At 45.0% G+C, this 26,740-nt stretch overlaps 3 protein-coding genes across 3 annotated transcripts; 2 read left to right on the top strand and 1 right to left on the bottom strand.

The window, feature by feature from the left end:
- Positions 1-437: 437 nt before the first annotated feature.
- On the top strand, positions 438-2,363 carry irx4b (iroquois homeobox 4b; the record flags this gene model as incomplete). The annotated part of the gene is made up of 6 exons (XM_080021204.1): positions 438-479; positions 651-896; positions 1,073-1,185; positions 1,296-1,452; positions 1,551-1,704; positions 1,801-2,363. 6 exons carry the CDS (start codon positions 438-440, stop codon positions 2,361-2,363), a joined length of 1,275 nt encoding a protein of 424 aa, XP_079877330.1.
- A 14,222-nt stretch (positions 2,364-16,585) lies between these two features.
- On the bottom strand, positions 16,586-18,093 carry ndufs6 (NADH:ubiquinone oxidoreductase subunit S6). Its single transcript, XM_080008945.1, has 4 exons — positions 17,911-18,093; positions 17,125-17,178; positions 16,872-16,994; positions 16,586-16,717 (listed from the first exon to the last, which is right to left on the bottom strand). The coding sequence occupies exons 1-4, from the start codon at positions 18,049-18,051 to the stop codon at positions 16,649-16,651; spliced, it is 387 nt and encodes a 128-aa protein (XP_079865071.1). The 5' UTR covers positions 18,052-18,093; the 3' UTR covers positions 16,586-16,648.
- Positions 18,094-22,087: 3,994 nt separating this feature from the next.
- Positions 22,088-26,374, top strand: as3mt (arsenite methyltransferase). Its single transcript, XM_080015893.1, has 11 exons — positions 22,088-22,229; positions 22,499-22,541; positions 22,752-22,879; positions 23,015-23,165; positions 23,668-23,804; positions 24,011-24,080; positions 24,229-24,310; positions 24,423-24,554; positions 24,755-24,894; positions 24,994-25,116; positions 25,682-26,374. Exons 1-11 carry the CDS (start codon positions 22,213-22,215, stop codon positions 25,787-25,789), a joined length of 1,131 nt encoding a protein of 376 aa, XP_079872019.1. The 5' UTR covers positions 22,088-22,212; the 3' UTR covers positions 25,790-26,374.
- Positions 26,375-26,740: the final 366 nt, after the last annotated feature.

The raw sequence follows: 26,740 nt of genomic DNA, 5'->3' as shown, positions 1-26,740 counted from the left end.
ATTGGGTGCTTGAAAGAGGTGCGCAGGGAAACCGACCAGCTCCTTCCCCCCGAAGCGGGCAGCGCGCTACACACACGCGTCCCGTGACGTCAGGAGCGCTCGAGTTAAAAAGCGAGGAGCGCACCGAGAAACGCGTGATTTGACCGCGCACAGCTGCGACGTTCATTTTCGCTCAAAGATAAGTCTCCTCTTTCTGTTCTGCATCTAGACATACTCGGAGATATACGCAGGGATTGTTGGGATGATTGTTTTTGATGATACCCGCCAAAGACGCATGAATTCAGTGTAAATGTAAATAATTTGAGGACGATCCGGTTTGACGGGGCGACGATACCCAAGTTTGAAAGAGTGGAAGAGAAGTGGAGGCAGGGTTTGTGTGCAGATGCTGCCGAATCTGACTCTAAGATCCAGTCGGTCTCGCTGATCTGATGTGTACCATGGCTTATTCACAGCTGGGATACTCCTACTCCACTCCTCAGGTAAGCGACGATACGTGAAGCTTTTATCGATTTTATAATTGAGTGAAATTGTATTATATTTCTCTTTGGATTTTTCGAATCGTGCGATTTTCGGCAGATTTCCTTTTCAACAGATGCCTTTTACTGCATCTGCATCCCATCAAAAACCATTTTCAATCGTTTTCTCCAAAGTTTCTGATGAGCTCCAGCCCACTGGGCGCCTGTCTGGAGGGCTCCACCAGGTCTCTGGCGGACCCCTCCCTTACACCTCCTTCCCATTCGGCGCTCAGCTGCCCGGTGTACGAGGGCAGGGTGCTCCGCTCCCCCAGGCACGACCTGCCTCCTCTTACTGGCATCGGGGTCTACAGCGGTACCTATCCAAAAAGTCAGGGTTATTATAATTCCTGCCCTGGCGAAGCCACTTCTCTCTACTCCAGGGTGAGAAGCTTGACTTTTTCCTCCTGTCTGCTCTCATTATATTATATTGCAATGCTTTACCACTGCCTGCTGTTATTGAACTTGATGGAGGATTATTATTATTATTGTTATTATTTATTCATTAATTCATTTATTTATTTATTTATTTATTTTTTCTGTCTGTCTTCGATTTGCAGGGAATGCTTGATTCAAAAGACGGTGCTGCACCCCTTCACATGGGAACCCCTCAAACTCCCACCTATTACCCTTACGAATACACGTTTGGACAGTATCAGTATGACAGATACGGGTAGGTTTACTGAAAAAGCGATATCATATTTATGAATCGTATATTTAAACTGTGAGAGACATCTCTCAAATAGAGCAGTTGAGTCAAACTGTCAGTTTTATTCATCACAGGTATTCATGTTCCGACGGCGCCTCTCGGCGTAAAAATGCCACCCGGGAGACCACCAGCACCCTGAAGGCCTGGCTGCAGGAGCACCAGAAGAACCCTTATCCCACCAAAGGAGAAAAGATCATGCTGGCCATCATCACCAGAATGACCCTCACACAGGTGAGAGTACATCCATAATATGACAAATAGACATGAAATACAAGTTTGTAGCAATTCTTCTCAATGTCTTCGCTGTGTTGACTTCCTCCCTCCCCAAGGTGTCCACATGGTTTGCCAATGCGCGCAGGAGGCTGAAGAAAGAGAACAAGGTGACGTGGTCACCGCGTGCTTGCAAGAGCTCTGAAGATAGAGGCTGTGACGACGACAGTGACGGCGCAGAAGAGCCGCTGAAGAGTCAGAAAGATTCGCCTGGTGAGTGAGGACCAAAACAAAAAAAAATTCACACCTGTCTCAAAACACCCTGGAAGTTGATTAAACGATCCATGTCGATCCAATAACTTATTGCAGATCAGCAGTGTGGGGAGCTGCAGAGCGACCTGGAGGACTTTGACTTGCTGGAGTCTGAGGGGTCCGACTGTGAGCCTCGGTTGCAGTTTGGAACTTTGGAGGACGTGGCCGACCCCTTGGCAGATCCCGCTCATGGGCGTCTCCCCATTGAGCCCGACGCGCCGCATGCCAGGAAGGAAAGGTTGTCGCCGGACTGCCCCAGGCTCACGCCGGTCCAGCACAGCAGCAGTGCCTTCTACCCGATACCAGAACACCCGGGCGCAGAGGCCAAACCCAAGATCTGGTCCATCGCTCACACAGCGGTTTCGTTGCACCCCGACCTGCAGCCCGACTACCCTCCCTGCATGCTGTCTCGGGTCAGCCCCCCCTCTCCCTCTCCCTCTCCTGGGTATCCGGTGGGCGATGTGGGGCTGTCCATCGCCCTGGAAAGGCCTCAGGACTCACCCGTAGTGACGCTCAGGGAATGGGTGGACGGGGTTTTCCATGACGGCCCCTTCCAGCAGAGATCACTCAGCCAGTGGAAAGGACTCGTGGATGGCACAGCGGTGGGACACTCCTTTTAACGCCATGGGTCCACGTGATAGCGAGGAACCCGAAGACTGACAAACAGAGTTTTTCTGAGAATGCCGGGACCTGATACGTATCAATCAAATGTATATTTTGTTGGAGTCACTTAAAAATGTCAATATAAATATAAAACAATGTGCGGTGATGTTTTGGCATTTTGACGGGCCTGATCTCAACGTTGATTGTTTAGAGCGCACTATTTATAATTTCAGAGCCGATGCTCATTTTGCAAATGTCAAAACCTCTGGGGTCTCGTCGGGCTGGAAATCGGTCACTACCAACTTTTTTCTGCAGCAGACTTTTACAGTTCACTACGATGCAAATTTGATATTTCACACTTGCACTATATCCTGCACATGCACTGTCAAAAAAATGTAATAAAAGGTGTATTCCACAGCATTGGCACCATTTCCCAGTGTATGTGCCTTTGCATGAGCTGTCCATGGTTCTGAAATCACTAGAGCGGCTCTGAACTGTGTTCATTTAGACGCTGTAAGTCATATTCGGAAAGAGGGAAATATTCCCCCACAGAATTAGACTTGTGTGAGTGTTTGTGGCTATGCTTGTGTGTGTGTGTGTGTGTGTGTGTGTGTGTATGTGTGTGTGTGTGTGTGTGTGTCTGTGTGTGTGTGTGTGTGTGTGTGTCTGTGTGTTTGTGTGTCTGTGTGTGTGTGTGTTTTGAGGGATAGAAAGGGGGGCGAAGTGGGTGGTATTCAGCCGTGACTAATGGAAACACACAAAGGAGGGTGCTGCTAAATTGTTAAATCGATGCCACTTCCACCTCAGCTTCCAGATATAGCTGCAATCAGCGATGCGTCCTTTTTCATTAGCCGTCTTTTGACTTCGTGGGACTGCGGAGAAACTTTGGTCGCTTTGAATATGAGAATGCACCACACTTAACCGCCATTTCACTATCACACATCAGGGGTTTTGTCAAAGAACCAATGGTAAGGAACAGGATAACACCAAAAAAACCTTTTTCACTGAGCTTTATTCTCACTGAGCCTAATGTTTACTGAAGATACTGTTAATCATAGATAATTAAGTGTCGGACTCCCAATACATTTTAAACAGGAATCTTCCTTTAAGATGGCAATACAAACACAGGAAGAACAGAGTTATTCTCCTTTTGTCCTTTTCAACCACTCCTGTCTTTCTCCCCCGTTTTTTTTTTTTTTTTTTTTTTTTTTTCCGATTTAGGAATCGTGATAAAGTATTTATCAGAACAGAGGAGGGATCTGCCGGAGCTTTGTATGGAATTAACTATTTCAGATTAAATAATTCAGGGCAAATTCAACCGAGAATTTCATTCTGTTTCTGCTTCATAAATAAGTAAGATTTGAGATGATAAATAATGACATCTTGACTTTTTTCTTTTCTGTAAAGTTTACTTCCTTGTCCTCACCGCCAGGCAGGCTCCCGTCGTGGTGGGGGCACGGATGATGCATGTCCATATTTTAATTGGAATTAGAATATCTCCCCGTCATTCCCTGCATTTACAACCCAAAGTTAGTTCAACCTTGAAAGTCGTGCTACAATTTCCTGCTGAACGAAAACATAAACAAATCAACAGATTAAGCACGATTTGAACGGGCGGAAGGCGGTGGATGAAAAATGGTGGTAAAAAAGAACATCATTTTAAGTGGTCAAACAATGCTGTCCCTTTTTCTTTACACAAAGTTTAATTATGATGAACCTTGACCTTGGAATGGCCACTACAAGCCAAGATAAATGCTTTGTTGATGCCCTTGGCCAAATTAAAAATGGACGGGTCCCTCCGAGCACTGCAACCAGGTTTTGTGAGAAATAAAAAAAATATAGAAATAAAATGTTAAAAAGTGGCCACTCGGCTTTCTTTCACACTCACGACAGCTTCTCTCTGATGGCCAATGGATGAGCTGCCCGCCAAGTTACGAGAATGGCTCCACCTGGCCCTTGACATCACATCCTTCATCCCCCAACCCCGACCAGAAAAACCGGAGTCCCTTCCTGTTTTCCTTTTGATTATGGGGTTTATTAATGGAAGGAGTGTACCCAGAAACGTATTCAACCTTCAAAGTTTCCATTCTCTAGATCACAGAGGGTTTTCTTGGGATGATTCCTTGCGGACATGGGGTAAACGTCCAACCCAGGGATGTTTCTTCTCTGCTCCCGATAAAACCACACTGTTACATCATACATTCATGACCTGAACTGTCTTAAAATCACCCCTCTTTCTCGGTCTCTCTGGGTCTCTCTCTGTGTGTGTCTCTCTCTCTCTCTGTCTCTCTCTCTCTGTCTCTCTCTCTCTCTCTCTCTCTCCTGGCTTCCCGCGGTAATCCCTCAGACCCGCAAACAACTTCATCGGCGGCGGCACAGGCAGAGGTCCCTGTTCCTCGGGCCATGTGATGTGATTAAACCCGCTCTGCATGTTCTTCCACAGGTCGGGGATGTTAAAACTTGTTGTTTTGCACGTTGGGTTCGCGCCCACGAGGCATCTACATTGTGCCTCGGCTGCTCCGAGGAAGGATCAGCAACGGTGTGACACATAAAGCTCTGGTCGGCCATAAAAGACGAGTCTTCTGTGAGCGTGACAGTGACACGTCAAATGGAGAACCGACCATCTTGGGGGCATAAATGAGCTAAGGAAAATTGTATTTGTCTGTGCCAATGCAATTTTACTCTAACATCTATCAGATTTTTTCAGGGTAATTATATATAAACTTTTTTTTTGTCTTTAACTGGGTATCTAGGGGTATATGTTCACAAGTCCACAAAAAGCGCTGGCTGCACATTTAGTCTGACACCTATGTCCCCTCAACACCGTCTGGGCCATTGTCAAACACACAAACACACACACACACGTTCTACGTACTGGTATCAAAGTGAGGCCTGAGTAAATTCACCTGGTAAGTGAGGGCCCATGTTTCTGATGCACTTCTAAACTAAAAAAATATATTCAGTAAAACAAAGACACACACACACACACACGCACACACACACACGCACACACACACACACACACACACACACACACAAGCACGCAGAGAAACCTCTTGCATCTTGTCACACATACACTTTGGTTTTCTGGGACTATCAAAGTGCTGAGTGCAAACTCCCCTCTGCAGAAAGTGTCTCATGTCGTCCGAGGTGTCTCGCTCCCTGTGGTAACCCTCTGAGCGCCTGGCATGGGAAGAAGTCATTATTCTGTGGTTAAGGTCAGGGGCTCTGTCACCTAACTCTGAAGTGAAGTCACCCTGAGACAATGACCAAAGGTCAGTTTTCCTTCTTCCCCCCTAATCGTGTGGGTATGGAGTGGATGAGGACAAGGCTGCTCCCATAGCCATCCCTGAGAGCCCCCCCCCCCCCCACCCCCCCATCCCCTCGGCCACCGTGACTTCCCAGAAGTGAAGGTTCAGATAATTGGCTGCGGGGAGCTCCATAATAAGGCTGAAGTTCTGTAATATGACACATTTTTTAAGGAGGAATATTTTAATAGGGCAATTAGAAGGATGTTTTGTGTAGGAGAGGGTGATTGTTTGGTAGGGTCCTTGCATTGAGGATTTTGATGGCATTTAAACTCCATTATCTATCGCTTGGCAAAGAAGTAATAGGGGGTTTTGTGTCTGATGAGCACCTCCCTGGGACAATTTTTTTTTTATCTGGATCATCTCACACAACAGTGCAGGTGTCATTTTTCTTTTTTAATATTATCAAAGTTCATGCAACAAACAGGAGCCTATCTGCTTGACCCCTGGGGTTATCGTCGTTTTCTCAGTTATGCAAAGATTATACGTTTAAAAGAGTGCTACAAGTCTTTCTTTTATTGGGCGTGGTGTATTGAAGGGCAATGAATAATTGAAACCCAGGGCTGTTCGACTCAACAGAATTCATATGCTCAGTTTCATTCCAGGATTTTTGCTCCTAGCGATGCCCATAACCCAACCACCCGCAACCTCCCCACTGATCAGGCTCGGCAACCACAAAGCCGACCGCAGGAGACACCGACCCGGCTCCTTCGCTCCCCCGGTACAACAACGCTCACCTCTTCCCTTCAATCATCCACACCGGGTCTTGACTTTAGATGAGGTTAACTACAATCTAAGCCCCCGCTTCCAGGAGTCGCCGGGGCCAATTATATCAGCCTGACTACACTTCCCAACCTGAGCTCCATGGTGTGGAAAATGCTGTTCCACTGTCTGCATCACTGGGGACAGGACAGCCGAGCACTGTCTGGAGCCAGAGCCGGGCAAGGCCCAATTTGGCATGCAGCAGGCCTATGGAGAATAAGCCTGATGAAATATATATATGATCTTCTTCAGAACGTGTATTGTTCCGCGCTGCTGTGTCTCATCACATCGGCTCCTTCCTGACGTTTTCCAGGCTTGGCAGAGCCAGAGTCCGCACAGCAGGAAGGGCCGATGCACCGTGAATTCAGAAGAGCCGAGCGCTGCTCTTCACAAACACAGCGACAAAACCTTTTGCGGACCGAAAGACGCACTTGGTCTGCATTGGTATGTTTGCTTTTCCTCTGGGTTTCCTCTAACCATAACCAAATTATGATAATTAAAATATGATTATGTGTTTAAGTTTGGAAAAATGCCAAAAAGTGGGAGAGCAGCGGAGGTAAGGAGCGGGTGTGTCTCGGTTGCTAAAATGCTTGTGGTTTCAGGGTGTTTGCTGGATTAATTCATCTACCTTTCTTTTAAAATTTGTGACATAGAGAGTACTAATTGACTGTACATCAGCATCCTCCCTGCACGCCGTGTGCTGGTTCTGACCTGTAGGTGGTGGGCTGAGCTCCACTTACTCTGTAATGTCCATTTGATCGCATTTGTAAAGAAACGTTTATATTCAAGTTCAAGAGATTATTTGTCACATACATATATTATGACTGCAATTAGGTCACATAGTTCAGTTTACATGAGAAACAATAAATAAACACGTTCTGGTAACCACAACATTGCCTCCACAGATTTTGGTGGACTGATAAGGTGAAATCAGGGAAAGTTACAGAGTAAATACGATGAAACCCGGAGGCCTACTCTGTGAGGTAAGTACTGGAGGTAAGTTAAGGTAAGTTTCACTGAGGAGGATTCAAATGTTCATTTGATACAACACAGACAATTCAGACAACACAGACAATAATTTTATATAATTATAGAACCCAGAATCAAGACTGTGGTGCCGCCGCTTGCGGCCGCCTGCGCGAGCACCTCCTGTTGGTTACGTACATTTTAGTATTTTTTATATTTTTAGAGCTTATAGAGCTTATTGTGTGTAAACACCGGTTGTCATGACATTTCACTGCATACAGTATATGTAAGACCATATATATATGTATGTGTCAAATAACCGCTTGAACTTGAACTTGAACTTGAAGTAATCTAGCCAGGTAACTTTGTGAATTTACAATGAGCTTTGAGTTTGTATTAGTTGAAAAATGAATTCGATTTAATAACATTAACAAAAGGAATTGATTTTATTTTTACTATGTAGTCCACTAGAAAAATAGATTGCCCATGTTTTTTTGTAACCTATTTTTTTAGGACCCTAATGGTGTCTAGTTAAGAATTTTTCAGAACACTGATATTCATAACTCCTAAATCAGACAACACACAAAGACAAATTCATCTGGGAATGAAGTAGAAAGGTCATGGTACAACCACTCTTTAATGGTGAAAAAAGGCAAATAACAAATTTAAGCCTCATAAAAGTAAAACTTTTGCTAATTTGTTTTTGCAAAGGTTTCCTGCAATAGCCAAATTAATCTAATTTATTATTTGATATCAGTTGCAAGGTTATAAAATGGATGGCAATCACTAACTGATATAGGTGTCAATCTGATAATACTAGCAAATTGAAAGCAAAGGTCATCAAAACCCCTGTTTCACTTGGTGAGGAAGACCCCAAACCCGACCAGGTGCCTGAAGAAGCGAGAATAATGCTGAATGAGTGCTGAATGTGACTTATGTTACATAAGCTTTGAAGTTTCACAATATTAATCATATACAATATTACTGATCAGTTCCTGATCATCATCGTCATCCATCTAATTCTTCATTTTTTTTTTGTTAATTTTTTGCAATATCTTTGCAATGGAAGTTCAATCAAAACAAACCAGAAAATTGAGAAATCTAAAATATAACACACAAAGAAAATCTACATAAATCATTTGTATTTACAAATTTGCAAGAACAGCAGCCCAACGCTGCTATTTACGAACGCCACTCCGTTGCCATGGTAAGTACTTATTGTTTACTGGTAACCACGACTTACACATTTCAAATAACAATCGTCACCAGTCAGCAAGAAGATTTTACATCTGATATGGAAGTATTCTCTGCATATTTTTTTTTACCACTGGAGACATTTCATGTCACTACATTGATAGTATGGATATACAAATAATATATTTAAGGAGTATATTCTCATCAAATTAGCTTACTTGCTGGATAGCTAGCTAACACTAGGTAATGTTAGCTAGCTAACTTAGCTAGTTAGTAAGTAGGCTACCAGTAAGTAAGACTTTATTATAGACTTTACATTACTTTTCAAAACAGCTGGCCAACAGATCCATGAAACTAATTTCATGTTGATATTATTCTTTCCTCTGTAGTGGTAGACTATAAAAAAAACAAAACATGAGGAAAAGGAGAAGTAGGAAAAGTGATCATACCCATGACGTGTCTGAACCCCCTCTCAAAAGCCCTACTCCCACTTGTGTATTGCACGCCCGAATGCATCTGATGAGCGCTTTACTTCCTTCACTTCAATAAAAGGTGATCCCAAAGAGCAAATGTCTCATTTACTTGATATGTGTGACAGAAGACTAGCTGAGCCGTTTCATTCGTCTTATTGCATGAAGGCAGTTTGTGATGTGCTGCCAGAAACACTAGATGGTGTAAACTTTTAGACAACTGGGTACCATAGGAACTGCTACCTGAACTTCACCTCAAAGCTGGATCGATTGAAAAGCTCAACAAGTGCTACCTCTGTGTCGCAGAGGGCTGGTATGAATACCCAAAGTATTCTCCTCGAAAGTGGAATAATGCAGCATGCTCTCTCTTTCCTAAAGAATGCATTTTCTGTGACAAGTTTGAGCTAAAAGTGCACGGGAAAACCAAGTGAACAACCACGATTCCAACACGGAAGAACAAAGAGCCAGCATGGAAACATATGGAGTCCATGGCTGAAGCTCTCGGAAAAATCAGTCTGCTAAGCAAAGTCAAGCGTGAAGATCTCTTTGCAAAAGAGGCTTGATACCGCGAGAAGAGTCGTAACAACTTTAACCTCGAGTACTTGTACCATACCCGCAAGATGAAGAAAGGAAGACACAGGCCAGACTAAAAAGACTGCAGCACACAGTGCAGCGCAAAATGTGGTGAGAGAGTATCTTTAGGAGCAAATTGTAAACGGCAATCAGGTCCTACAGCTCAGCTTCCTGCGTCGCCTATATGTCCTGGAGCTTGAGGAGCAGAGTGCAGCAAGGGGGGGGCATGGCTTGGAACAGCAGAAAAAATAAAGGACGCAGGCTTTTCCCTGCATGACATCATCAAGAAGGCCTTCCTGGAGTCCAGTGTGCTGCCCTGGCCATCCACTGCAGATGAACTACTCAATTGAGCAAAAAATGCCATTGCCTGAGGAGCTTGACAGGTCCCTCAATCTTGTCTTGTCTGGTGTTAGTGATTCTAAGTTTGAGAAGACCCGTCGACTTGAGCGCTCTATAGGAAGAAGACCTCTGCAGAGCAGTGGCAAATGATGTGTTGAATCTTCCCAAGTGCATACTTCTATGTGCCACAGTCGTTCACTTGTACTGCAGCAAGCAGCTGACCACCAGTCTGCAGAGACTGGGCGACCGAGAGTCATATGATTTTGGGTTGGAGCTGGAGACCGCCATGACCAAGGCCATAGATGAAGTGTTGACCATCCTCACACCCTCCATCATCACAGGGGACAGGAATGAGGTGTTCCACAACAAGCGGGACAACCTAAACAAAATCACATCAAATGTCCACAGCTCAAACAAAGTCAATCATGGCATCATGGTCCAGGAGACAAAGCCTGGTGCCACAAGCAGTCAGGAGCGGACATCCCTAGATATGACAGGATCATGGACCGACATCTGAAGCTGGACACACCCAAGACCCTCCCTCTGCTAAACATTGGCGTCAGAGTGGGGCCCAAGTTCCCTGCAAATGTGTCCTTCATCCATTCTGCTGAAAAGGTATGGGTGTTCCTTATAAGAACTATATGCATATAATGGAGTTTTTGGTCTAATTGGGTGCAATTGGTTTTAAGAATTATTTTAATTGTGGTGGAATAACAGGTTCAAGGGTGAGCTCAAGTAACGGAAATCATCTACCGTCTACCATCAACTATTACAGGGCTATCAACCATCCCATCACGCAGTATAAGGTGGTGCAGGAGCTCCTGCGGCATTCTGAGGAGGCTCCAGCTGAGGTCAGTCGGAAGTGCACCATCAACACCTTTGATCTGGACGTGTGCATGAAGCCCCGGTCACTTGTCTGGAAGTTCCCAGAGAAGTACAAGCACCAACTTGTCTTTCCAGGGCAGTTCAATACTGCCATGAACTACCTTGGCAGAATCACTAACCATAAATATCATGGTTCAGGCTATGCTGAGATCCTCCTCCATATTCCAAGACCCTCTTCTACCTCAAGATCATCTGCAAAGCACTTCAGCGGCAGCTGCTGGTGCGCTTCATCGAGGAGGAAGATGTCAAGCTCACGCCTGAGGCTCTGCACAACCTCATTAAGTTGTGTGACCGGAAGAATCTCGACTTGCTCTTCAAGATGACTCCACCCTCAACATCATCAGTCATTATCTAGAGTACCAAAACAAGGCCCGCAAGGGTCATCTCGGCAAGACAGAGGTATTCTGGCTGTCTGCCATGAAACACGGGTGGCTTGTTTTCATGCTCTTCTCTGTGAAGACCAACAACCTGCCGCTGTTCTGTAAGTGCAATACAACAAACGGTTGCGTCCGCTGCCTGGCGAAGACATGGTTGAACCCATAGGTGCCGGACCATACCATACGTCCAGCCGAGTCCTTCTCCGTGTTCTGCGCCAACAGGTCGGGGAGGAGTCGGGGAAATCCAAGGGTGGAGGCGTCTGCCTCATGATAAACAGCTGCTAGTGTAACCCCAACAACATCAAGACTCTCTCCCGCTCCTGCTCGCCGAACCTGGAACAGCTGACCATCTCATGCCGTCCATTCTACCTCCCCTGGGAATTCAGCACGGTCATCGTCACAGCCGTTTATATTCCACTGCAGGCGGACACCGACAGCACTATCAGACCTATTTGATGTGTTGTGCGGGCTTCAGAATGAACATCCCGACGTGGCTGTGGTGGTGGCTGGGGAGTTTAACAAGGTGAACCTTAAAAAAGTTCTGCCTAATTTCTATCAACACATCAAGTGTGCCACCAGGGGAGATAGAACTTTGGACCATTGTTACACACCATACAAGAACGGATAGAAAACCATCTCGCTCCCTGCTTTCGGGAAATCAGATCACACCGCGATTGCGCTGGTTCCCGTTTACAAGCCGTGGACCGTGCGTGAACCGGTGGTGATGATGGACGTAAAGCGGTGGTCAGACCAATCAGAGGCCGCACTTCAGGACGCTCTTACTGACGTAGACTAGGACATGTTCCAATCAAGTTCCAGTGATGTCAGCGACTTTATGGAAGTAGCTTTGAGCTTCATAGTTTAGTTAGCGGACAGCATCGTTCCCACGGTGAAAGTTCGGATATTTCCTAACCAGAAACAATGGGTCGATAGATCCATCCGTGGCACCCTCGCACGGCCGCTTACAACGAAGGTCTTGTATCCGGAAACATGGACAATTACAAAGCGGCATCGTACAATCTGCAGAGGGCGGTGAAGGACGCCAAACGTACAGAAACACAATGGAGCTACAGATGGAGCAACAAGACACCAGACGCTTGTGGCAGGGGCTGTGGACTATAACGAACTACAAGAGCAGCCCCTCTCCAGCTGTGAGTGTGGACGCCTCCCTAGTCAACCAACTGAACTCCTTTTATGCATGATTTGAGTCTGGCAACGTCATCGCTAGCTCGCCAGCTAATTGGAATTACACCGCTGGGGATGAGTGTGTACGCTCAGTGTCTGAGCTTGACGTCAGGAGGGCTCTGATGCGTGTGAACACCAGGAAAGCTGCGGGCCCAGATGGCATATCTAGACGAGTACTGAAGACCTGTGCTAACCAGCTAGCCCTGGTGTTAACTAGGATATTCAATGCCTCCCTGGCTGAATCAGTGGTCCCGTCCTGCTTCAAGAGGTCTCTCCTGCCTGCCTGAATGACTACCGTCCAGTGGCCCTCACCTCGGTGGTCATAAAGTGTTTCGAGAGGCTGATTAAGGTTTACATCTGCGCCTCCCTCCCCTGCACCTTGAACCCACTGCAGTTTGCGTATCGGCAGAACAGATCCACGAATGACGCGGTCTCCCAGGTACTGCACACCACGCTCACGTACCTTGATGGTCGGAAGGGAGCCTATGTGAGATTGCTGTTCATCGATTATAGTTCAGCTTTCAATACTATAGTCCCCACCAGACTGGCTGTCAAGCTGTGGGAACTAGGACTGAACACTCTGCTGTGCGCCTGGATCCTGGACATCCTCACAGCCGGGCCCCAGGTGGTTAAGGTGGGTGGGCACATGAAACACGGGTGGCTTGTTTTCATGCTCTTCTCTGTGAAGACCAACAACCTGCCGCTGTTCTGTAAGTGCAATAACCAGCTCCCTCACTCTGAACACAGGATCCCCCCAGTGCTGCGTCCTCGGCTCCCTACTGTACGCCTGTACACACATGACTGTGTGGCCAGGTCCAGCTTCAACCCAATCATCAAGTTTGCTGACGACACCATTGTGGTGGGCCTGATCAACGACGGCGATGAGAAGGCCTACCACGAGGAGGTGGCTGACTTGTCACTCTGGTACCAGGACAACCGCTTCCACCTGAATGTCAGCAAAACTAAGGAGCGGATTGTGGACTTTAGGAGAGGATTACAACCGAGGACGCATGCACTGTTGGTGATTAATGAGACTTTTGTCAACAGGTTGAGCACCTTCAAAAACCTGGGAGTCCACATCACGGAGGACTTAACATGGAGTTTACACACAGGTGAGAAAGGCGAGGCAGCGTCTTTACCACCTCAGGCAGCTGAAGAAATTCCGGGTCTTGGTGAGGATCCTCAAGTCCTTCTACTCTGGAGCGGTGGAGAGCATCCTGACAGGCAACATCACTGCCTGGTTTGGGAACTGTACTGCTCAGGACAGGCGGGCCCTGCAGAGGGTGGTGCGTTCAGCTGAACGTACCACTAGAACTACCCTCCCCTCCCTGCAGGACTTATACACCAGGAGGTGTAGGAGCAGAGCCCGCAGGATCATGAAGGATCCTCACCACCCCAACAACGGACTGTTCCGGCTGCTGCGGTCAGGCAAGCGCCTCCGCAGTCACACAGTGAGGACAGAGAGACTGAGACAGAGTTTCTGAGAGACTCATATAGGCCCCACTGCCTTACTGTACTGTATGTAGTATATTGTACTGCATACTGGATCACTGTGCTGACTTACTGCATGCTGTGCTGTATTGCTGTTCTGTTCGAATTTACTGTATTGTTGTGGCGTACTGTTGTATACTGTTCTGTACATCTCCACACACACTACCTCACTTTATTCGCCTGCCACTTTAATCCACATATCTGTATATACATGATAGCCTATTCCATATACATAAGTCTATTGCCTTTATTTATATTTTGTACCCCCACTCAAGATTCAAGAGGTTTATTCGTCACATAAATATATATACTTTCATACATATATGCAGTGAAATGTAATGCAACGCACCCGGTGAGTACACACAATATGTCCTAGACAGAACACAGTAGCTACCTAGAAAATTTCTTTCTACTAGACCAACTAACTGATTCATAAAACGTAATACAGTAAGTCGAATAATTATAGAATAAAATAAAATATAGAGAATAAAATAAAATAAAATAAAATAAAATAAAATGGAATAGATAAAGGGAATAGGCTTACATATATGGGATAGACTTATGTATATGGAATAGGCAATTATGTAAATACAGATCTGTGCATTCAAGTGGCATGTGAATAAAGTGAGGTAGTGTTTGTGGGATAATACAGCACAGTATACAACAGTACGGCGCAGCAATACCGAACAACCGAACAACCCAGAACAGTGACACAGTATGCGGTACAGTATGCTACATACAGTACAGAAGGTAGTGAAGCCTGAGTGTGTGGCTCAGTGAGGACCCCTGGTGAGGTCAGCATTGACAGTTCTTCTGGCTTGCGGGAAAAAACTCCGTCTCAGTCCCTCTGTCCTCGCTGTGTGACTGCGGAGGCGCTTGCCTGACCGCAGCAGCTGGAACAGTCCGTTGTTGGGGTGGTGAGGATCCTTCATGATCCTGCGGGCTCTGCTACTACACCTCCTGGTGTATAACTCCTGCAAGGGGGGGAGGGTAGTTCCAGTGGTACGTTCAGCTGAACGCACCACCCTCTGCAGGGCCCGCCTGTCCTGGGCAGTACAGTTCCCAAACCAGGCAGTGATGTTGCCTGTCAGGATGCTCTCCACTGCTCCAGAGTAGAAGGACTTGAGGATCCTCACCGAGACCTGGAATTTCCTCAGCTGCCTGAGGTGGTAAAGACGCTGCCTCGCCTTTCTCACCTTTCTCAGCATTACCTTTGAGTTATTTTATTTTATTTTATTCTATTTTATTCTATTTACTTACTGCATTACGTTTTAGGAATCAGTTAGTTTCAGTTAGTTAGTCAAGTAGAACACAAAAGGAAGCTTTTGTGTTCAGTCCAGAACATATTGCGCATAATCACCGGGTGCGTTGCATTGACATTTCACTGCATATATTTATGAAGTATGTGTATGTATGTGATGAATAAAACCTCTTAAATCTTGAATCAATAGGGACATGGGGGACTTGTTCTTCGCATTTGATGGTCAGAACTACTCCAGGTAATTATATAAAACAAAGTTGTGATATTGTACATGATTAAGATTGTGAAACTTCAAAGCTTATATAACAGAAGTCACATTCAACCCTCACCAGCATTTTTCCCGCTTCATCAGGTACCTGGTCCAGTTTGGAGTCTTCCTCACAAACCGTCCTGAGATGGATGATGATGACCAGTGAAACAGGGGGTTTTGATGACTTTTGCCTTCAATTTGCTAGTATTATCAGATTGCCACCTCTGTCAAGTTAGTTATTGCCATCCATTTTATAACCTTGCAACTGATATAATAGAATAAACAAGTTTCATTTGGCTACTGCAGAAGCTATTGCAAAGCAAAATAGCAAAGGTTTTACTGTTATTAGCCTTAAATTTGTTATTTGCCTTTTTTCACCAATAAAGAGTGGTTGGACCATGTCAATTCCCTTGTCAAAATTACATATAAAGTGGATTCATTGGTCTTTTTGTGTTCTCTGCTTTAGGAGTTATGAAAATCAGCGTTTCTGCCCCCCACGTGGACCTCAATTCACTGCATAATATGCAGTGATATACATGTATGTATGAACGTATGTATATGCATGTGACAAATAAACCTCTTGAATTAAAGATGGTCGCCAAACGAACGCCATGGGCCAGTGGTTGACCTTGGCAACATGAAACATTTTAACTAGACATCATTAGGGTCCAAAAGAAACAAAACAAAAAAAAAAAAAAGGTTCCAAAAAATGCCCTGCGGGTACATGGGAACCTACATCTCCTGCTAGACCAGCGTGTGGGCGCCCCAGGAGGCTACACGTGTAGGCCAGTGCTGCCCTCTGCCGGTCGCTGGGAGAAACTGCACCCAGCTCCTACAAGAGCACACGGACACTCAACGAACACACCTCTGCCACTGCACCAAAAACCCTGTTAACACCCGCCAACACTTGGCACCTGTCACCAGTGCGAACGGAAAAACCTGGGTCTACTGCCGGGTCAAATGACCAAATTAACCTGCTGATACTGGTGTGAAAACATCATTATTCAGCAGGTACGCTGAAGCGACGCAGGTGGTGAGGTAAGACCGAGAATGAAGTTGGGGAAATGATGAAAACTTTATTCGACCAAAATCCAATTATTTGTATCCCACGTCCACCAATAAACCTATAAATGTGGAACAAGAAGCCCCGGTTGGACACAGACAGAGATACACCCAAGTGTGGATATAATTTATTAACCAGATCGACTTTTTACAGATAGGGGAGGACAGGGGAGGGGTAATCAGTGGTGGTGCTTCTGCTTGAACTGTAGCCCACAGTAGCCGCATGTGCCGACTCGAGTGTCTTTATCCTGTGGACACACAGGGAAGAAATCAATCAATATCGGAAAAACTGGGAAGGTTTCCCCCTCCACGCACATCCAATAATGGCCGAGATAAGGTTTTAGAGACATAGTACGAGGTATGCAAAGAAAAAAAAAAAAAATTGTATATGCAGGCACCCACGAGATTGATGTAGACTTTTGGGTGGCCCAAGGCTCCTCCGCCTCCGTCACAGGACACCACCCTTGCTTCTATGTCACTCACTGGCTCCTCCGCCACCAATTTAATGGCAAAATTCTTGTTCACCTACAAATCAGGCAGACAGTTGGAAAGGGGACGGGCGGAATGTAGGTTTTTTTTTTTTTCCCCTCTGAAAAGAGGCACCAAATCGTAACAAACCAGGGACAAAAATAAATAAATCAGAAAAGCAACGGACCTCTTTCTGCCTGCCAACGAATCTGGCTCGTCGGGGGTCGTGCTCATCATACACCTGAGAGGGAGAAAGAGTGAACGGACAAATGAGTCCGAGGTCCAAACACAATGTGCAGCCTGAAGCACTGATATGATCATACTGGTATGATCATACCGGTATGATCGGTGGTGGGAGAAGTGCGCCGACGTATCGTAGTTATGGTCAAACGTCTGAAGTCTAGTCTCAATCGGCATCGATTATGAGCGGCACCAGTGGCGGAAAACACACGACCTCCCGGTCGGCGCGTCTGGGTTGGACCGTTACGCTGCGTTCCATTGAAGTCGGCACCGAGAAACACGTAATGGCTGGGCTTGGAAAGGTGACCCCTTTAAATGACCACTTCTGGCCAGATCGCTCGGACCGAGACAACGGACACGAGGTCGCCCTGGCTGTCACGGCAAACATGACGTCACACACCTGCCAGCGACATCGACTCAAAAACGATCCGTCCTATTCTGTCGTTTTGACTCGGTTCTAATTTCATGACGGCACAACTGTTGTACGATCCACACGTTGGCTGCGGGCGTCCATGTCTGCCGAAGGGAGGCAATGGGACACGTTTAGCTCAGAGGTAGGGACAACCGACTCGGAAACACGGAGTTCCCGGGAAAGCATCGTCAACCCGACCTGTTAAGGCGGAACATAAACAAGGCTAGCTTTAGCACGGTGCGCTAGCCTTCGTTACGGACTTCGGGGATGTTCGCGCTAACGGGAGGGCGCCGAGCTCCGCCGTCACAGCCTCCACCTCACCTGGCCGGTGTGCGTTATTGCCTCCCCGGTGCCGGACACGTCCAGCGCGTAACGACGCGCGGGCACAGCGGACCCCCTCAGGGGTGACACGAGAAACTTGGCATTCTTGCTGAAGGACAGGAGCCTGCCCGCCGCCGCCATGTTGACGCTGCGCTGTTTTCCCAGATTACAGCTGTTTGCGGCACTACGCCACCTACTGCACCGGAGGGTGCAGCGGTTGACATGGTAGCGCAAAAAAAAAAAAAAGAAGATTAAACTAATTGTATATTTTATATATTATATATATATATATATATATATATATATATATATATATATATATATATATATATATATATATATATATATATATATATATATATATAAATAAATACATTTTATCTGCCAGTTCATTGGGGACGTTTATAATGGTTGCATTGCGGAGAGCTTCCCTTCCTAGTTGTATTGTATTCAAATCCTGTGTTTCATCGTGTGCGTTCTCTCTGTGACATTTTCCCACTTTAGATTGTACAAATCAGGGGAAAGCGTCGCGTGGTTCGTACTTTTGATCCGGCATTAGGCGTCCGAAGACGTTCTGCGTCACGTGCCGCTACCAAGGCCCCCGTCCCCCCCAGTGCGCCGCGGACCGGAAGTGATCGTCAGACGTCGCGGCGTGTTCCCAGCTGCAGGACCGCGCACACCCGGCGGGCGCCCGTCCCGTCTCCGAGCCGTTTGGGGGTTTCCTTCCTGGGGAAGGTTTGTGTTCTTCTTCCGTCGGTGTTTAATCTATGGCTGCGGCGTTTGGTTTCAGGTGTCCTCGGTGCGTGGCCTTGGAGGCCGGCGGGCTGCGTGACTGACGCCTGTGTGCCCTCTCCCACAATGCATTTGGCGGAGAGACGTCGTGTACGTTAAAAGCCAAACGTCATGTTTTGTATGGTAGCGGGAGACATAACCTTCACTTGAATAATACCCGTCGTACACAACATGCAGCTCCGAGTGCTTTACATTACGAAGGGCAATCGAATCGTAATAATACCATGCAAACAAGGAAAATGAATCCAATAGTTTATTTAGTATATTTCAGTTTCGGGTCCTCAAAGTAGACGTTGGAGGGCCACGATCCTTCCCCAGTGAAATGAATTTCAATCCCTATTACTCTTGAATGATGAGGCTACAATTCTAAAGTCGAGTCTAAGCAGTTATCACATCGTTCTCGAAGTAACCTCACAATAATCTTGGGCCCTTTTCAGTGGATTAACTCCAATTCATCAGAGAATGAGGGGACGGTGGCTCAGGCGGTAGAGCTGGTCGTCTAGTAAGCTAAAGGTTGCTGGTTGGATCCCAGGCTCCTCCTGCTAGCATGCTGTAGTGTCCTTGAGCAAGACACTCAACCCCTCATTGCTCCTGATGGCTGCGTCTGTCGGTGTTTGAATAATTGTAAGTCGCTTTGGATAAAAGCGTCTGCTTAATGTAATGTAAAAGAATGAACTCTCTTGAATTATTGGTTTTGAATCACTGCTATTCTTCACTTAGTTAGTTATCTCACAATAGTTTTGTTTGGGGCCCTTTCTCAACAAATTCTTCTGGTGGATTATCGGCACGCCCTTCAGCGCTAAAACAAATGACACTGACACCCTGTTTTTACATCTATATTATATCATAATGTTACATCCATAGCATGCAATCCTTGAATTCTCCTGTTTGGATGGGATGCCCAAACAGTCTTGAGTGTAATATGAAGACAAAGTATAATAAAAAAAAAAACATTCAAATAATACAATCAAATAACATCGCATGAAATAAAAGATTTAAGATTGCATTCAAGGAACAATCCATTTAAATGTATAATCCAGCTGAGTTGAATTTGTAGCTCCTGGTCTGAAGCCATTAAGAGCTTTGTACACATTTATCTTACCCTCAACACCAAAATACTGTTTCATAAGATGTTGAGTAAAGGCTTTGTTGAACTCTAGTATTGTTCACCTCTTTCTAAATATATCTTTTGATTTTTTTTCAGGCTTGGACATCATGGCAGCCCTCCTATTAAAACACCTGGCTGGCTGCTTCACTCGCCAGCTGTCCCAGGTAACGTGGTCGGCCGCGAAGTCATCCTCTCACCCACTGAGCGTCTGCAGAAGCCTTTCCACCCTCAGCGCAGCCCCCGGAAGACTTGTCGCGTCATCACCCATCGGGCTGAGATTGGCCGGATCCTCTGCTCCCCTTGGAACAACACTGCTGGGACAGTGTCAGAGTCTTGCCTGCTTCCAGCCCTGCACAGGGATGAAAACCAAGACGGCCCTGAAAAAACGCTGCAAAGACTGTTTCATCGTGCGGCGCAGGGGACATTTGTTTGTGTTCTGCAAGACCAACCCGAGGCACAAGCAAAGACAGGGGTGAAACCTTCTGTCGGAAGAATATTTCACCTTGTTGAGTGTGTAAGATGGTTTTGTGTTTCTAAAATAAAGTATGTAACTATCCATTCCCTAGCTCTGCTTTATTTTTTGTTTTCACAGCAAAAAATGCGTTTAAATGTGATCAAATATACATTTTTCTAAAATTATATACAACAATATGGCATCCTGTAAGTGGAGTTCAGACTGGTTTAAATAGTGCAAAGAACATTTGTTTTCAAAATTCTGTGGTATACAAAACTGGATTGAAATTGTCAGAGTACAATGAAAATAATTAACATTGCAATCATACATAGTATGTCGCATGTTGTGTAAAGCGGATGACCAACATGCATATAAGTGTCCAATTATTAGGTTTGTATCACTCTGATTCTGTGTACAATCCAATATGTATAATCTAACTTGTATAAACAATCTACAGTAATTATCTCACACGGGGTACTCCATGCAGCATATTTATCTACTGGTCCAGTTTAAGTGACGGTATTGAGCCGAATGCAGAACTCACCCTAAAGTTAGTCGAGACTGTGGTCATTATCACAAGTGGTGTGAAGGTGCAATGGGTTCACTGAGGCCCAACGGCTTTTAAACCTCGTCCTTTTCAGCTTTCTCTGACAACAGTCTTCCAGATGCAGCCGGCTTATCCTATTGGATAGAAGCCTAGTCTATTGGTTGAACGAAGAACACAAGCGAGTCAAATCCCTTCAAGAGGGGCAGGCTGCAAACTCGACTTTGTTACAAAACAACGGCGTAGCCGGTCACACATTGGTTGTTTAGAGAAAGCACATTGATATCATTTGAAACTCATTTCAAGAGCCTTCCCCGACCTGCCACTGAATGACAGAGATGGCTAATTCCAGGTTCAGAGTTTAGAGTAAAAGTCATGCCGTGCTTTTGCTCCACCTGATACAATATTTTAATAAGAAAGGTTATAATAATTATTTGTGTATAACGTTAAGTCAATATGTTTTGCTTATGTACATATGTCATCTGATTTTTTTTTCTCTCACAAGAAAGGGTATTTTCACATGAAAATTGCGAGGGAGTGAGTGTCATTTGTTCAGTTGTACCCAAAGACGTGTGATAATAATCCTCATCGTTACGTTGCGGGAGCCGGTTTCGCCGCGCTTCGCGATGTGACTTGGGGAGGTCGTTGGGATCCCTGGAAGGTTTAGTACATGACGCACTGAAGTAAAAATGGGAGAATCCGAGTTGGAGCTGTCCCTGTACTTCCATATAGTTTGATTAAATACATTCTACATCTACAGTATGATGTCATGTAGCTCAAATCACATGCTCAGAACACATGGGAATGTTTTTAGAGAGGTTCATCTAACAGGTTGAATAAACACAATATATAATACATGTTAATATTACATATAATTAAATATGATATTGACTTTTGAGACTACTGTATGTATATTCACACACTCGTATATCCTCAAAGAGGGAGACATAAGGTTGCAACGTTTTGGTGTCGACGTTTTGAATTAGTTGAAGACTACAAGGGAGAGAAATAAGGAGCCAGACGGGAGCAGGGCTCGCGGGTAATGTTGCATATACGATCACGTCAAATGTCGCAGCAAATGTAAAATTGACCGTGTCACTCAAAAACGCGTATATTTGCCCACAGCGTCTCAACTGGTGACCGCAGCTACGCGCACACGAAGCGACGCCCACGAGCGACACGGCGATCGCCGCTGGTGTGAGCGCGCAGCGGCGGCGGCGGCGGCGGCGGCGGCAGCAGCAGCAGCAGCAGCAGCAGCAGCGCTGTGGCAAAGGTTCCGCCAACACTTGTTCCCACTCGAGACTGTTTTGCGGGGGCACCGTCGCCGCGTCCTGGCGGTTGCTTGGAGTGAAACAAAACCGACGGGAGCGCGGTGCGAGGACTTTGGACGCGTTCGTGGAAACGATGGCGGACACTTGGAGGTAAAGCGACTCGGAGTCACCCCGGAGCGAAGTGATCCCAAAGAACCCGCGTCCACGTCGTTACTCTCGACGGTGTTTATTGTCCTGCCTTTTTCGGAATATTCAGAGCTCCGATTCCTGGTTATTTGCCCTTTAGTTTGCAGCGGCAGACATCACGGCGTGCAAAAGCAGTGTTCCTTCACGTGCCACGTCATTCCAGTTAAATGACGTTTTTTTTTTGGGGGGGGGGGGGGGTTGTTGCAGTGACGAATCTCCCCTGTTTCCCACAGTGCGCGTGCAAAACGTGACGCAAGCATTCATCAGGATGTGAAGGTAAACGGTATTTTAGTCTGATCGCTTCTTATTCAAATGCCATGTTGTGAACCATAAACCCAACCTCCATTCACGCAGGACATAATGTATATTATTAATAATAATAATAATAATTTGAAGACACCCCGTTGTGCAGGTGCGTGCATTCAAACCGTGGTTATGACTGCAAGTACCGACGGCCTCTCTTTTTCTTTCTGTCCACCGTGTCAGGATTACTACGGCAAGGTGCTGAAGAACACCTCGGACCTGAAGACGAATGCCTGCGTGGCGCCGGCCCGGCCCGTCCCCGCCTTTATCCGCCAGGCTCTGAAGAGGGTGCACCCTGAAGTGGCCGACAAGTCAGTACAGCCATCGTTACGCTTGTCGTACCACAGACACATAGGGCGCGTTGGAAGAGTGTGACTAGGCTATTACGTATAAATACTGGAAATGTTGTTTCTCCGTCTTTCACTGCCCCGTCTCCCATCATACAGGTACTATGGCTGTGGCCTGGTGGTGCCGGAGTGCCTGGAGGGCTGCAGGATCCTGGACCTGGGCAGCGGGAGCGGCAGGGACTGCTACATGCTGAGCCAGCTGGTGGGCCAGCGGGGCCACGTCACCGGCATCGACATGACCGAGGACCAGGTACGCGGCTGTAACACGGTTGGCTGACTGGGTTTGGTGTTATGGTCTGTTTCCCGACGCAGCGCAACCACAGCGACTTGCTGCTACAGTTGTGAGAAATGCATCAAAACAAACTTTTACCTGCACCGGACCTTAACATTAATGTCTACATTTATTTCTGTAATATCTGGCGGCACTGTTTTCACCTTGGGACTGTGCAACTTCTTTTTATGGCATAACAGCTTCTTTTTTTTTTTTTTTAAACAAGAATATATACAAATAACAATTTCAAAGGAAATATGAAATATATCACTATTCTAATACTATTTTGGAAATGCTGCCCAGTCTCTACTCAGGTAAATGTGACTTTATGGTTATTGTCCTGTTATATTCAGCACAACAAAAAACACGTGTCGAATAGGGGCCATTATTTGCTAATGTTAAAGGACAACTAATGACATACTGCTTCCTGAACAGCGATCCCTCTTACAGGTCTGTGTGTATTTGTTTTATTTTTCTCTAGCTGGATGTGGCCAATAAGTTTGTGGAGCACCACATGAAAGAGTTTGGCTACGACCAACCCAACATCAGTTTCGTCCACGGTTACATTGAGGCGCTAACGGAGGCTGGGATTGAAGAGAACTCTTTTGACATCATAATGTAAGATTTTCTAACATTTGTTTGCTGCTTTTTCCCCCTCTTGTTCTTCGTCAGTAATATATATATATATATATATATATATGTATGTATGTATGTATGTATGTATGTATGTATGTATATATGTGTATATATATGTGTATATGTTTGTAAGATTTAAACACAAAAACATATATTTGAATAAAATGATTTGATGTGTTGTTCCTCAGTTCCAACTGTGTGGTGAATCTCTCTCCAGATAAGAAGCGAGTTCTGAATGAAGCCTATCGCGTGCTCAAGGTACAATCTCCTTATTGCATTTTGCTCCTTCCAGTAAAATAGTATGGGATCCCTCACCCTAGTAACGATTAATCTTAAAGTACAAGATTAGCAAGATTATAAGGTCATAAATATTTTATTTGTACACACTCCTGCTGTTGTTTATCAGAGCGGTGGTGAGCTGTACTTCAGTGACGTCTACAGCAGTAGAAGACTACCAGATGAAATCAAAAACCACCAAGTTCTATGGGGTATTTGGAGGCTCTCCCTTCACACTAGTCACCATCACGCACTTTGCGAGAAATCTGAGCGTCGTCACCTCTCAAACCTTTAAATACACTGGGACGCCCCTTATTTCGACAGGTGAGTGCATCGGTGGAGCTCTTTGGTGGGAAGATCTGCTGCAATTGGCTGAGGATGTGGGCTTCAGCCGCCCCCGCTTGGTCACTGCCAGCGCCATTACCGTGGATAACAAAGAACTGCAGGACATCCTCGGTTTGTTTTATGTATTTATTAGTTTGGGTTTGTATGCTCACAAATCCGCTTCTAAATCCTAAGAGTCTGCTGAATGTAACATATATATATATATATATATATATATATATATATATATATATATAGTACATATATATATATATATATATATATAGTACATTTATTACATCAACAGCTATTTATCCATCATTGATATCCAGGGGACTTCAGGTTCATCTCTGCCACTTACCGCCTCTTTAAAGTCCCCAAAGTTGACACCAAACCCTGTCAAGTCATGTACAACGGGAACATCACAGGGGTCGGGGAGAGCTTATTCTTTGATTCTCAGTACCACTTCAAGGTCAGTAGCTACTCTAGATTATTGAACTGTGGCTGGTTCATGTATTTCACATATTCATGTTAAGTACATAGTTGATTCAATGCATTGTTTTGTTTGCAGGTTAATGAAGTGGTCGAGGTGGATGGAGAGGTGGCGACAATCCTGCTCCATTCCAGATTCTCTGATGAGTTCACTATCCAACCCCCAGGAGCTTCCTCTGAACCTTGTTGGTCCACGTGTAAGGTGTGTGAAAATGTATTTATTTTATAAAATTTTTCAGTCGTAGAGCTGGTGGCGTCATGCTGGCGTCTCATCAGCTCTCATGGCCACTGCATGCACACACGGGCATCCACACACACACACACACAAACATACACACACACACACACACACACACACACACACACACACACAGAAGCATCGGTTTTTGTACATTTTCCAACTTGCACCCCAGTAGCTAATTCGATAGTAATAACTCAAATTCCATGAGTTTTTGCATTTACTGAAAAATGCTGATATCATGAATCATGAATATCAGACAAATCAAACGCAGATCCCCAAATAAAGATTAGACATTAATTGAATTGTGCAATTTACAGCACAGTGTTATTTACAACATATTTGCGAAATTGAACGTTTACTGTGTACTCAACAAACTGGGAAGGAGGGCGATATACCTGAGATATTATGGAAGATTGCAAGTACATTTTATGTTGAAGGCTTTTTTTAAAGGGAGAAATTCACTTGGTATAATTATTGAAAATAAGAGCGATATTGGTTGATGTTTATGTTTAACTGTTCATCACAGGCAGGCATTGTGAACCCTTTTGAGTTTCTCAAACAACTGAGTGATGAAGTTCCAGCATCAACCACTGGAGGGTGCTGTGGCACGCAGTCAAAAACATGCTGCAAGTAATGAGGCGGACTGCAAGAAGACATGGACATTGACACGGTCCAAAACTCAAATTGATTGTCATATCAAGCTGTTTTAGAAATGTGCCAATATGGATTATGAGGTGGAAATAGTATTCATGATGGGAAAAGCTGACATAGAGGTGTAATTCATTCATACAAATACCATTTCAGGTGACATCTGAATTCCACCCCGGGTATTAATCCAAGTGTTAATTGTATGATTCTCAAAAACATAATTCTGACATTACTTCAATAAGGCATGGTGCAGATTTCAGGTGTAGAAGGTCCAGGTTTAACTTGATAATTCATTATTTTATATGTTTTAATTTTGCTATTAGAAAGATTGTGTATATCCAATGTGATGCACTTGAGTGTGATTTTTACCTTGATCTGGTGATATGAGGCTGGTGTGTATGATATTCTGACCTCACGGTCGCAATCTAATCTCAACAAAACATTATAGTGGAAAACACGTTATGTTAATGCACATTAAGCTTTTTATCAGTCACTTTCAAACCAGTTGTGAAAGTAAAATCAGCATTGTGCATTTGTTTTCAATGTTAATAAAAATTATTCTATATCGTCACGATTTGTTGCTATTTTTGGAATATTGCATAATCATAAAATCTAAATATGTATATGCAAATCCTAAATTTACCAATTTAGCCTGGTAGTAGATGAAAGTACAATTTGTAGAATACGCCCAGTTTTTTTACGTTTATTGCCCAATGACAATCAATCTGTATCAGAGAGATAAATAAATACTCAAATAACAAATGTTGATTATTCCAATTATATTAGAGATGTTAACCACTTTTTATTGTATTTACGATGTTCTGTGACATTTATTTTTTTTACCCAAATGGGAATTCTTAAGTTCATTTGCACATCATTTGTGCAATCAATAGGTTGCTCCATTTATTTCCTCATTATCATCAGATCTGTTTAGGAG

The sequence above is a fragment of the Zeus faber genome (assembly GCF_960531495.2).
Source record: "Zeus faber genome assembly, chromosome: 1".
Lineage (NCBI taxonomy): Eukaryota > Metazoa > Chordata > Actinopteri > Zeiformes > Zeidae > Zeus > Zeus faber.
This window is presented reverse-complemented; position numbering and strand designations above follow the sequence as displayed.

Coding starts and splice junctions, on each gene's coding strand:
- ndufs6 (XM_080008945.1), bottom strand. CDS start 18,051: ATGGCGGCGGCGGGCAGGCTCCTGTCCTTCAGCAAGAATGCCAAGTTT. Junction 17,179..17,910: donor CAATAACGCACACCGGCCAG/GTGAGGTGGAGG, acceptor TCTCCCTCTCAG/GTGTATGATGAGCACGACCC. Junction 16,718..16,871: donor CAAAAGTCTACATCAATCTC/GTGGGTGCCTGC, acceptor GTGTGTCCACAG/GATAAAGACACTCGAGTCGG.
- as3mt (XM_080015893.1), top strand. Junction 24,081..24,228: donor AAGCCTATCGCGTGCTCAAG/GTACAATCTCCT, acceptor GTTGTTTATCAG/AGCGGTGGTGAGCTGTACTT. Junction 24,895..24,993: donor ATTCTCAGTACCACTTCAAG/GTCAGTAGCTAC, acceptor TTTTGTTTGCAG/GTTAATGAAGTGGTCGAGGT.